The 13,646-nt window shown below is 35.4% G+C and overlaps 1 protein-coding gene across 6 annotated transcripts in view; it reads right to left on the bottom strand.

Moving 5' to 3' along the window:
* The window catches only part of DGLUCY (D-glutamate cyclase), a 47,319-nt gene that overhangs the window by 16,910 nt on the left and 16,763 nt on the right, over positions 1-13,646 (bottom strand). For 3 of the 6 annotated variants that reach the window (XM_079309272.1, XM_079309276.1, XM_079309273.1), the window contains exons 2-7: positions 11,525-11,600; positions 8,178-8,289; positions 5,228-5,381; positions 4,361-4,559; positions 2,598-2,748; positions 1,118-1,240 (exon numbers count right to left, since the gene is read on the bottom strand). In XM_079309272.1, the coding sequence (XP_079165398.1) occupies positions 1,118-1,240; positions 2,598-2,748; positions 4,361-4,559; positions 5,228-5,381; positions 8,178-8,280 (730 nt within the window). In that variant the 5' untranslated portion in view covers positions 8,281-8,289; positions 11,525-11,600. The remainder of the gene's footprint in view (positions 1-1,117; positions 1,241-2,597; positions 2,749-4,360; positions 4,560-5,227; positions 5,382-8,177; positions 8,290-11,524; positions 11,601-13,646) is intronic. The other 3 variants (XM_079309277.1, XM_079309275.1, XM_079309274.1) reach the window with 1 other exon arrangement.

The following is a 13,646-nucleotide window of genomic DNA, read 5'->3' as shown; positions in this document are numbered from 1 at the left end:
CAACTGGTTTTAATATAGAAAATGGAGAAATAAACACAAGTGAAAGTCTCTTCCAGGCACAGGCAGGATAGATAGCCACTTGTGGAAGAGATTGGAGAGACATTGGCAAATTTTTTTCTCTCTTTTCCCTACAACAAGGATGCATGAGGAAGATGAATAGGTTTGCTAAAGAATTCAGGTAAGAGTAGGATTTTCAGCATGGATTTGGAACTGGAGAAAAGAGATTGTACGTAAGAAAGATAAAGAAGACTCCTCTTAGAGCTGAACATACTAGAGCAGGTGTTGAAAGAAGTTCAGGTAAACATCTGTAAGAAGCCACAAGGACCTTGCAAGGAGAGAAGGGCAAAGCAGATGATCTCTCAGGGTTGTCTCAAATATATTGCCTGTGATTATTAAGCTTCTCTTTCAGTAAGAATGAAAATACATATTTCATTCCACACAGTGACTTAGAGAAGTATATCATACTGTTACTATGGTTTTGTTGCATTGTCTTGCCCTTTGTGCTCATGCCTGCATAAATGACTGTACACAGTGCAGAAGAAAAAGTTTCATCTATGTAAAGTGTGTCACAGTCACTTAATTTTGGAGAAAACTAAAAGCTCAACATTCTCCATGAGAACCCATTTCCACGTCAATCAATTTGCTAGCTCTTGACAACATTTTGGAAAGATTTCTGGCTTCTCTTTTTTTCCCTCTTCTTTTTTTTTTTTTCTTTTTCCTTTACTATTGTTTTACTTCAATGGAGTACAAAATAATATTTTAAAAGGAGGAAGCTTAAAATTTATTGCCTTCAAACTTCTTGGTTTTCTTATAAAGAAAGATGCTTAAAAAGATGTTTTGATGTGGCCAGAACTGTAGATTTAAATGTTAAAAATACACAAAAGTGGGGAATTTTCAGCAAGAATTTTCTTTAAAGCAGACCCGTATTTCACAACAAAAACTCTCCTGCCAAAGGCTTTTTTTGGTGTTTGGGGTGTTTTTTATCTTACCCTAAAATCAAGCCTGCTAATCAGCCAATTCAGTCTCCTTTTTAAAAAAAAAAAAAAAAAACAAAAAACCAGAGAGAGACAACAGAGATTGAGAGAGAATTTGAAAAGAATCTCTAAGCCACACGTACTGCAGTTGATAATTGCTTCTACTCCTGTCACTCCACAGGCCCAAAACACTGGAATATCACCAGGGTGAAGGTGAACTGGATCTCCATAGTCTGGTTTAGAAAGATCTTGTATTCCCAGCAGACCTGGAATTGATGAAAAATGAAATCATGAGCAATTTTAATTAGGCAGTAATACTGAAAAGCTGGGGGTTGGGGAGGGAACCCCAAACATCATTCAATAACACTGAGTTAAGAGTTCAAGAGTGTCAAGCCCTCTAAAGTGGAACACTTAGTTTGCCTTTGAGTGCATATCCTCAAAGCCTGAGCTGACCTGATTTCCTTTTTTTTTTGTACTTGATAACACTATGCTGAGTTTCCAAGACAATATAAATCTTCTGGATCAACAGAAGAATTTTATTCATAGCACTGGCAAACAAGAATAAATGATGGCAGTACAAAATGAGTTCTTTCTAGAACATATTTTCTACTGCATTAACTTCCTACATTCTTTAGCTGGAGAAATGATCAATTTCTTTTTTCCTCTCTGTCTTAGATAAATACATCTCACTCTTAGCTGCCTTTCACTAAATTGTCTTTTGCTTTATTCCAACACCTACTTGTAATAATCTGGGTAATTCTAAGCACTTGCTATCTTTCCTTGGTTTTAAATTCTTCAGATGATTTAATATACTGCTCTCTTTTCTGAAATTAATTTATATAATCTGTATATAGGATAGTTTACTATTTTGAAATGACTTATTACTAGTTTTTTCAGGCTTAATTACTCAAATAGGTTACTCAAGTGCATTATTGGAGTGTTGTGTTAACCAGTGACATCTCCTTCCATGCCCAGCAATGTGATCCTTCTGTGAATGTAACCCATGATTACCAAACTTCTGACAGCAGGGGGGCATTATTGCAATCTATCTTCATGTTATGGGTATTTGTTTGGTTTTGTTCTTTTTTGAACAGCCTCCTGTTTTTTTAATCTTGTTCAAACTAGATTTTTAAAAAATCTTGTAATATTTCTATTCATTTTGTCTTAAGTGTTATGTTCATTGTATAATGTTTCAGTATTTTTAAAAATAATGCAATATTTACTTTCACATTCAACCACTAAGATACAAAATGCTTCTCCCCATGCTGTCAGTCATTCTATCCTGTCACTGGAATCTCTGACAGCAAGAAAGTATTCACATATAAATGAAACTGCACACATTTCAAAAGAATGTGATTACACTTTTTACCAAAACCACCCCTGCCAGATAACTTATCTTATCCAACAACTATCTTTTATCTAAGAAATCTGTGTGTTCAGCTCACTCAAAACTTCCTTTTTTTCTTTTTCTTTTTTATTTCTTTCTTTCTGTTTCCTTTTAAATTAAGGTTTGTGACCATTAGAAAGGATTAAAACAGATTTAATTCAGTCCTACTGCTTCCCATGTTTTCCCTCTCCTTCCCCTTGTATACACAGTCAGATTGAGAAATGAAAAGCACTGACCAGGGTCACCTATGTGAATTGGTGCTCCATGGGCTTCTTTTAACTCAGATGTTGCTAGCACAGCTGCTCCCAACTTGCTTTCAGGAATAGGTCTCATTGTGACTACTAAGTTGCAGTGAAACATAGAAGTGCTGTAGCATGGCACAGATGTCTGGCAGTTCAAAAGAATCCAGTGTTAGCAGGAATATTGAATAATACTTCTAAAATGTTAGAATAAATAAATCGAAGTATTTGTTCTTTAAGTGAGTTTAGAAAGGCTGCATTCTAACATTCATTTTAAATGCTTTCGAAAAAAATTCTTAGGTTCCTGTATTTTTTTTCCTTTAAAATTCCATAATTTAGCTCCATCACATAGATCACGAAAGTTTTCCACTTATTGCATTCCTTGTTCCAGTGCACACAGCAGGATGAGCTCAGTGTATGTTGAATATTGTCAGAAATCAATGGTATGTTCCCTCTACAGAAGATGAAAAAGCTAATAGAAAGTTATGGCACAGTTACAAATCTACTTAGACTGAATCTACCCTCTGTACTTGAATACAGTGCCCTATAACAGGCTAGGGTCAGCAACTGCTGATGGTAGTACCCACTTGTACAGAAGCTGCATGATAGTTCCATACATACAAATCTTTCATGCCTCTACAAAGGCTCCGTAGAATTCATCATCCTCACCAACTGGGAGGCTGAGGCACCTTTTCTATTTAGAAATAAAGCAGGTCAGCTTTTAAGGAAAAAAATGTCAGATATCTGAATTGCAGTTGAACATAAACAAGACATCCAGAGAGCTAGAGCTGTCTAGAAAGTGTTCATTTAAAGCCTTTATAATGATAATAATAATCACACCTGTCACTGAAGAAACACACTGTGCAGCTCTTCATGGCATTAATGAGCTATGAACGATAAAATTTTCCTAATTCTGAAATGCTAGAAGCAGATGCACAGTTGGTCTGTCTTTCTTTAAGCTTGGTAGAAGGACTCCAAGGAGTCACATATGAGATACATTTGCACTTTATTTTGACCAGGAGCATAGCATAGATTGTGCAATGATAACATTGAAAACAACAATAACTTTACTCCAGTAGCATAGCATGAACTAAATTAAAAAGGCAGGCAGATGTGTACTTCAATGTTCTTAGTATTAAGAACAATTTTATTTACTGGGGTCAGAATTATTCTATGACTTCTGTTACCATTAAAATGTACACCACAAACTTTTTGAGCACAGTCATAATTTTCACTACTATGGTAGACATCTCAAGTCTTTGGGAATATCGCCCAGAGGTCTAGGTTTATAAAAAGCTGCAGTTTAAAGGCTCTACTGTCACTGGAAAATTCCAGAATGTGGCTGTCATGCAGAAGAAACTGCTATTACCATGTTTTATATAAGGAATATTCCAACTGCAAGCAGGAGCTGGTATGGAGAGCAGGACACAAGTAAAGACATGGTCAGAAGAGTGCATGGATCATTGGGTGAAACAGAGAGGGCAAACCAGAACAGAATCCAAATGAAATGGATGGCACAGGAAACAGGGAAAGCTTTGTCATGAAAAATGAATAAAAAAGGAGATTGCCCTTACCCTGAACTGAGGCTGAGAATATTTTACCCTATTTATGTGCTCAGTACTAGCACATACCTTAACTTACTGTGTAGGCAGAGAAAAAAAGTTCTGATTTGAACAATAGGTATATGAACCTAATGTGAATATGGGCAAAACTCACAGGCAAAATTGCAACAAAGATTATGTGTGTGTGCATATACTTACTTTGTACATGCTTACATTACATTTTTGCTCAACGTTTCTGATAGGAATGCCAGCTTTTTGGAGTGCTTTTTCAAAAGAGAAGCTGCAGCCTAAATAAAAAGTCACCATGTCCTTGAGTTGCTCAGAATATTCCTTAAGACTTTTCAGTGATCCAGTACAAGCTCCATACTCATATTTTCTGTACTGTAGGCAGTCAGTTCTAGTGAAATAAGAAGTTATTACACCTTCGTTGCATTTTTTGAAAACAAGGTGAATTGGTTGAATTGACATAACCCCAGTATGAAACCACAAGATACAGCCTGCTTTATCCATTCTGTTCTTTCTGACTAATAATGAAACAAACACAGGCAAACCCCCCAGAACATCTTATTCTGCACAAAACCAAGCTAGCAGACAGAATGTTAGACACTGAGATATTTTAGGTTTTATAGGTAAAGGCCCCATATGCTCCACATATAACCCAGCCTCATACAAGCTGGTTTAGATCTTGTATTTAGTGTTTATCATGTGAATACGTATTTCAAATTTCAGAATCTCTACAAGTATCATGCAGACACCAGGGCCATGTTTCTAGTAAACAAAACCAATATAAAACCCTATTACTGAATTCTGCAGGCTCAGAATGCAAAGTTATTTAAAAATCACACTAAATTTCACCTTTGGATTAGCAAAAGACTTGTAATACTGACAATTATCATAACATGTGGCTCAAGAACAAGATAATCAGGCTGTTTTCACCCAAAGGTTTGACTCCAAGTAAAGAACGTTGTTCAAAATATTCAACAGTGTAACCAGGCTGTTTCCTCAAATCCTCTTCCACCAGCATTCACTTCAGAATATTGGCCAGCAGAGTCAGTTTGTAGTTACCTGATATCAGAATCACTGCCTAGGGAAGGACATTTCCAGTCTCCTGGCTGACTTCTGTACAGCAGTGGCAGGGGTCCATCGTTTGCACGGCAGAACTTCTCAAAGTCATCAGCCAGGGACTTGTGCAAAATCACAACATTGGCCTGTTTATAGCCTTAAATTGTGGAAGGTAGGAATGGCTGGTTATTAATTCAGCTTTTTGTTTGTGAAACAATAACTTTTCTGTATGAATTTCTTTAGATGGTTTATAAAAATTACCTGAAGGAAATTTTTGATTCAGAACTCTGTAATTAGATCAAACTTCTTGAAATGTTTTAGAAATCATAGCTAGGCCTACTCTATATGTGAAGTCATTCACAGCTAAAACAGTTGGCAGACATGGGTAGCAGCAGAATATAGGGGCACCATAATTAATAAACATTTCTATTAATTTATATATAAACACAATTTCTTGTCTAACTGGGGACATTAGTCTTCTGTAGGAAAATGATTTATTTGCAAATGTTAACTCAAAGCCAAAGAAAAGCTATCACATACCACACTTTCACAATTATTTTTCACCCCACTAAGATAATAATCAATCCAAGAGTAAACTCCTTGTATCTTGATGATCATAGAACATTCTTTAAAATTTCTTGGCTAGGGAATTTTAATGTGGACTGCAATTAAACAGATATGATTTCTGCTCAGGAATAAACTCTTGACTGTCCACAGACTCTCAGTAATTTCTATCTAAAATTCTAATTTAATTTCTAATTTAAAAAACAATACTAAACTAAACCAAACAGAACTACTACACTTTCTTCACTTGGAAACAGCTTTGAATTAAAAGGTTGTTCACTACTACTATGAAATAGCTTCTAAAGACACTAACATTTTTGCAATGACTACCACTGAAGAAAGGTCCCATTCATTTATTTAACAAAAACTTATTTTCTTAACAGTAGTAGCTAATACCAATGCCATTTAAACTTTCCTGCATGGAAATATCAACTGTTCAAATAATGGGGGGAAATTTGGAATACAATTGGTTTGGGGTATATAAACCTAGCAATTAACAATCCCTAAATTCTGTACTGATACTCTCTTTAAAAGTCATTACTGTCTGATACCAGGCAGGAGTAGGAGGCTGCACAGAAGCACTCACTTTCTTAAATAGTCAGTCATCAAAAAGGCAATAATTTAGTTGAGATCAATGAGCTGCCTTCAAAGGCTGTAGAAAATGAGCCAAATCTTAGTCTTGACCAAAGCTAACAAAGAAATCCAAAGAGAATTTTATTCCTGATGGAAAAATGCAAAGCAAAGGCTGAGGTAAGCATGCATTTGCATACTGAATTTGTCCACAAACTGCTCTCTTGGGAGTAGTCAGCACAAAAATTCATTTTGTTACTAGCAAAAGTTACTAAATACAGAAAGAGATTCTTGCTTAATACAGAAGAAATATTTTTGCTAAATAAACATACTACATTTACCACTGAAAAAACCACTAAATTTGGTAACCCCTCAATTTCATACCCTGCCATCCATGAGAAATCCACAGGCACTTTCTGCTTTGCTGGTTATATTAATGAATTCTTAAAATTATGGGCTTAGTCAGGACATTCAACTGACAACACTGAATTTCACATACTAGTTACAGATGACAGGCTGAATCTTCAGGCAAATACTTGACAAATTCAGGAAGCTTCATTATAATACTTTGAGAACTTTATTGCTCCTCCTGACAGCTGCCCTTGCTTTTTGTACCTGAAACCCGAATCTCCTGATGGATTCACTTGCATTATGGAGCCATCATTACAAATGTATTCACAAGCAATGGTACTGGAGCTGGATGTGCTGACCAACTCAGGCATTAATTCAACACACCCAAGTTCTCAGTTCAGAGAAATTCTGGAAGAGTTTTTAACTTCTATGGTGAATGACAATGAGGACAGTAAGAAAGAACTGGATAACAACAACAGAAGACAATTTGTTACAATGGCTCTTTTTGTATATTGAAACTGTTCATTAACTTGTTTTATATGTCAACAATACTTCTAAAAATGTTCGAACTAATACATTTAAAACTACTGCAGCAATAAATTCACTTAAAAATTCAGCTGGGGCAAACTGCAAATTATTGACATTATACAATGTCTTCCATTAGTATTTTTCAACTTAGGAACTGATAGAAAACCACAATTTCAAGACTGATAATGGTTCTAAAATATACCTTTAGCATTTTTTATAGTAATGCAACTATTGTACACACAGCTTTGTTGATCAGCTAGGTTTGCTATGGTATTTTTCTTTACATTATTTTTTAAAGTTGATCACAACAATGACAACTCCTCTACTTCTGTAAAAGTCCAGCTATGAGAGGCAAGACAGAAATCAATCTTTCAAAATGCATTCAGTTATCTGAGTATAAAACTAATTTTTTCCTCTCCCTTATAACTCCCAGTCTAGCTGACCCAGTAATCTTCACCTTTTGTAACCAATGAAGCAGAAAACCACTCCTGTAACTAACTAGATGTCTCTAATTCTTCCCCAAAGTGTATTTGATGTGCTAAGTAAAGCAAGGTGTCTGTGAAGAATGTAGTAGGTCATCTTACAAATGTGATTGATAATAACATGCAAAGAAACCCAGATTTGGTTAAAGACCTTTCAAATATTTTCTGCATCCATCATTTCTCAATGACAATTGGAAGCAAAGGGATGCACTGCAAACACTGAAAACAAAATCCATGTACATTACTTAGGTAGGATGGAGTATTTTCTCTGATATATCCTTATGATTTAAAAAACCAGAGTCAGGTGCTTACAATGTGATTTCAAAAACATCCAAGAAAGTGACATTTTCTTCTATTTTACTTTGGTGCTTTTGATATTTCTTCAATCCTTTACAAACAAAAAAAACCACACAGTTATGAATCTAAAATGGAACCAGAGAGCTGCTAGGTTTACTCACCTTCTGCCATTCCAGAAGTATTACTAATACTGAGTCTGTTGCATCGAATTATTCTTCTTAGCACATGGGGAAGGAGAGATTTCAAGCCTCCTGTCAAAAGCATCTCTTCATCCTTAACAGAAAGATAATTATAAATTTAAACACAAAGTGTCTTTTTTATTCCCCCCATTTTAAATTCCGATTTTCTGGAGAGCTTATCTTACATTTCCTCCTCATGTTCCATCAAAGAATTTCTAAGTTTAACTCAAAAGGGAGATCAGATCCAAAGGGTTATTTCACTGACATTCTATGACTATATGCAAACTGAATCTTTCAACAAATGAGCTGGAAACATGCACTTTAACATTTGGGATGAAATACAAAATTTTGCTGCCCTATAATGTAAGAAACATTTCTTTCCTTCCTGAAACATACTAATTTTCTAGAGTATTCAGCTTTCCAAAAGTCATTGTTGGGGGAACTTTAAAATGCAAAAGCACAAGTGGATTAACTTACCAGGGTATAATCTATAATATTACTTCTCTGATCAAAATACTTTTAGACAATTAGCAAGGCAACCTTGCAGTAAAGAGAGAATTATATTCAGAAAATGTCACTGTAATACATTTCACTTGTATGATGATTTTCAAATATGAATTATGCAGAAGTGAATACTCCTGTGGCTACTCTTCCAGTGGGAAAGCACACATAGAGAAGTTTAAGTCACTTGTCACACAATCTGGAGTAGGTACAGAAATAAGTGTCCTAATTACAATCAACATCTGCCTCTTTTTACTACTTTTGAAGATTTAAAATATCATCTTTCTGCAATCCAGACAAAGTTCACATACAGCTTTTCTCTCAACCTCAACTACTAATAACAAAAGGGCTTATTATCACTATTAGGAAAAAGTTAAGTCTGGCTAAAATAATAACTTGGCTGCATATGATTTTAACCTTGGTCATTTTCAGGTAAAGAAACCGAACTATCCTCCAATTCATTAAATTACCAACCTCCAAGTTTTTCTTTAATTCGAAACAAGCCATTCTTGATGCCATTCGAAAGAAGTAATAGATATGAGGGAAACTGTGCTGCTCTTTTTAAAAGATACTACTAAATTAATACGTAATGAGTTGTTACACCCTTCTAGCAAAAGTTAACTTTTCTGTTAAAGATCCACAGTTTTTGTTCTGCAACTATCATAGTACAAAGTTTCACTCTCACAATTGGAGAGTGGGGTGGAAAAGTGTGAAATTTGTTGCTCTGAGCAGTATTTCTGTAATTAATTTGAAGAGCAGTGATATGTTTTGACTGAAATGATACTTTTATCCTAGCCTGTCCAAAATGTTTCCCAGTTTGCAGAGCTCTGGAAGGTTAAACTGGGTGCACTGAAATTTAGAGTAAACTTTGCATCCGTTCTTAATTCTAAAATCTTTATGTAACATTGTCAACCAAAAGAAAGTTTTTATTTTCTAAACTCCAGTTTACTAATTTCTAACTCTTTTGCTGCTTTTACATTATCACTCTGTGTGCTGTATAAAAATAGTCTTCATTACGAAATCATGAGCAATTCCAAACACACACTTTTAAGATAAGAAGAAGTTGGATATAGAGATGTCACTGAGCACTAGTTCAGGTCTATAAGTATCAATTTAAGTATCAATACACTATTCTTACTGTAAAGAGAATTTCTAACACCAGTCTGGAATGATTAATTAGCGATTTCAAACTATATACAATGATCCTAATAAAACATTCCAGATGTGTTCATTAGATTCTTTCAGATAATTTTTCTTTATTTCTGAGGAGCTTTAAAACAATCTAAATCGTCTGTAGGACTAATGGCCTGCTACTGATGAACTACTAGTTTAATTGCACTTGAAAGTCTGAAGTTCAGAAAACAAGTCTGGAACAAAAGCTGTCTTTAGCTAGGTATTTTGTCAAAAATGCCCTGTTCTGATGTTGGCAAAGCCTGATTGTCCTCTCATAAACTGTGTGCCCAGCAGCAGAAATGAAAGTACCTATGAGATTTTATCAGTAAACATTTAGGCCCCTAAAAGCTTTTGGTTCATATGACAGCGAGAGACTAACAAGCTACAGAACTATGAATATCAGTAATGCTGAAATGTCAGCTGTAGATACCATACAGAAGCATTTGGACCTGTTGCTGCTATTTGTGAATAAACATACACTATTGATAATGACTGGTTAGAAATTGAATAATTTAAACATTAACTTTGTCTAAGTCCAGTGAGACAAGACTCACCTTCCTGTGATTTTTGATTAATGTTCTGGGTTTTAACTTTAGATCACTATATTTGCTGTATGATATCCGTAATAGATTGTGCTGTTATTTTGTTTATTAGCTACTAAATTTGGAAAGACAATAAAACCAGTGAGATGCTCACAGTAAAACCCAGCTTTTGCTATGACTTCCCCATAAATAGTTGGAAATGCAGTATGCTACTTCTCTAAGCTAGGAGGCATAATCAGGTTTAGATTTCCCAACCATCTCTAGAACTTCTTGAAAAATCCTTGAAGCCATCATGACCATGGCATGTTTGGAATGACTGGGGAAAAACATGGAGATAATTATGATCTTAAAGCATCTTTTCCATTTTTTTCCATCAGGATGCCTAATGAAGTGTACATATTGACTTCATAGGGGCCTCAAGAAGCACTCTCAGTAAACAGTTTGTGACAGTGGTTAATCAGTTAGCAAGATCTGTGCCTTGGCAGAGGTTTCTTAATTCTTTTACTTTGTTCTGAGATAGTTTCAGATAATGATAGTATCAGTTACCTCACGGTGGGGTATGTTGGATCATGACACAAGTAAAGACAACATGCTAAAACGGCCATAAGAGAAGAGGCTGACAGAGCTTATAAAATGGCTGTTGTGCCTGAGGGCATCCTATGTGGTGTTCCCCCAAAGAGCTCTTAAGTTCTGGCTTTCCAGTGTGTTGTCTTTAATGGAATGAACATCTAAAGCAGACCAGATAGAATCCTGTGTAAAAAGTATTTGAAAATCAGGTCACTGACTGGCTGTATAATGACAAATTTTATAATTAAAGCACCTAGTCTGAAACAAGACCTTGTTGTAAGCCATGCTGCTTAGTCTCCCTGACTTTCAACAACAACAACCAATATAGTAAAGCTTCATATCACTGAAGCATCAAGTTAATTATTGATGAATGTTTTCTTAAACATCTGTTTCCACATTAGAAGCACAATAAATACTTTGCTTTTTAGAGTTTTCATGAAGGTTCAATGTGTATTTCTTCATGTGTGTCTAGAGTTTTACACACTGAACTGAAATGGATAAGTATTAAAATACATCACTGTCTGAATCATTAAGATGGGCACTTACCCACTACTGATTTGTGGGAACTACCATATCCTGAGCTGCACTTCCAGATCTTGACAAGGATGATGAAACTTCAAAGCTGGAATGAGATGAAAATGTTGTAGGGAGGTGTGTGATGAGGCAATGATGACAGTTTAGCTTATGCCAGACCAGTAGTTCGGAATAATGGATCAATTTGACAGTAACAATATTCTATTGAAATGACATTAAATTATAAAGATACATGCAAATATTCAAGGAAAAACCTCTCTTTGGAACAAAGTGGAAGTCAGGAAACACAGTTTGGTAAAAGTACAGTATAGTTTTGGTAAAAGTTGCAAATGGATCTTGGGTCTGGATTTAATAAGCAACATAAAATTGTTGGTTGACATCTTCATTCAGTAAATACTTGTGCAGCATCACTTCAATTAAGCAGATAAGCACTATCTAATTAATTTGGCCCAGATGATTTTCAAAATATCTTATTACCAAGACAATAACAATTTTCAAGAAAGCCAGATTTGGAGGGTGAATAGTTTTTTATTACTGGCATCCCTGGTGGCCGTATGAGGCTCTAAGGCATTAACCATTTCTGCATGCTGTTCTCAGAGCACGAGTTGAATACAGGTGACTGAGTGCAATGCTGTGCTGATCTTTGCTGAGGTGACTGGAATAGGACTGATTCTAAGCCTCACCTTTGTAACTGATTATAAGAATATGCTCTACTTCCCCCAAACTCCACAACTCATATGAGGAAAAAAGCACATTGAGAGGAAGATATGAAGCAAGAAAAATGTAGTTCCAAACAAGATTTAATAAAGGGATTGCCCTGAACTTCAGATGACTTGCATGATGGACAGAGTAGCCTCTTTGCATCTTCCAGGCTATCCCTTATTTTCTTCCTCTTTGTCTCCAGTATGCCTTTATCTCTGCATCTTTTCCTCTCTGAGCTCAGACCCCTATCTCCCTAACTCTAAGCTGAGCTGATCTTTGTAGCACTTGCTTCCTTGGTTTGTCTGACTGCATCCTCTGGCAACATGGGAGTATGGATGTCTTCTCTCACTAGCTCTTTTTAATTTATATACTTGATGTATCTCTCAGTTGTACCTTAGCCTCTCAATTTTTAATCTTAAATGAGCTTTTTCTGTTCCTAGTGTGAGATAAAATAGACTAACATCAGAAACCAAAATACACAATAAATTCACAAATGTTTCCCCAGACTTGTAAGATTTAGACTCCTCTGACCCCACCTATACTGATAGGTGAATAAAAATCTAAATCTATATATCCCTTTAATAGGCTGGCTTGGCTTAAGCATAGTTTTTCTAATTATTTTCTTCTTAATTCCTGACAGTGGAACCACCAACCAGCCTTATAAAATTGTATATCTTACAAGCTACAGTTTATGAAGTGTTTTTACAACCTGCAGAACATAAGCTCTTTATGGAAAAAGAAGGAAGAGCAGTAAGTGAAACATTTTGTATTACCTTAGAGCTTTCAAAATGAAAAAGTGAATCTGTAAATTTCGCAGATATTTAAATACGAACATAGATTCTTTACAGGCCCACATTGTAAATTATTCATTACCCAAGAAAATGGAAAAATGTCATTTAAGTGTCAGAGAGATTACACTTTGAGATGCAGTGGGTGGGTCCATACTGCTGTGCTAAACGACACCAGATAAAAACGAATCAAGAAATTATGTAATAACACAAAGGATTAAAACATTCTTCAGAAGTGTCAGTGTGACTACTTTGCCTTCACACATACCAAGTGAATTAATGAAATAGAAGTAAAAAAAATAGCATTTCTGTGGTTTCAAAGATGGAATGCATGAGAATACACAGCCGGTAAAAAGTATGGGCGGTAAGGGTAATAAACAGGTTTGAACCCTGCAAAGTAATTAACACCAATTTCTGGTGTTATGAATTACAGGTCTGTTTCTTGAGAAACTAATTGATAGACTAAGAATAATATGGTTTGATGCAGCACAATCTAGAGACTTGCTTGCAAGCAGTCTGAAGATTCTTACGAAATCAACCTTGCATTGCTTATATCACTTTTGTCCTATTTTCAGTTTAAAGTTTGATAATAAGAATGGGTGGTGGCATATATGGGATCATGGGCCAAAAAAGTGCAAGGGTCA

This window comes from Erithacus rubecula (assembly GCF_903797595.1).
Source record: "Erithacus rubecula genome assembly, chromosome: 6".
In the NCBI taxonomy this organism is placed as follows: Eukaryota; Metazoa; Chordata; class Aves; order Passeriformes; family Muscicapidae; genus Erithacus; species Erithacus rubecula.
Note: the sequence above shows the minus strand (reverse complement) of the source record. Positions and strands in the feature narration are given on the sequence as shown.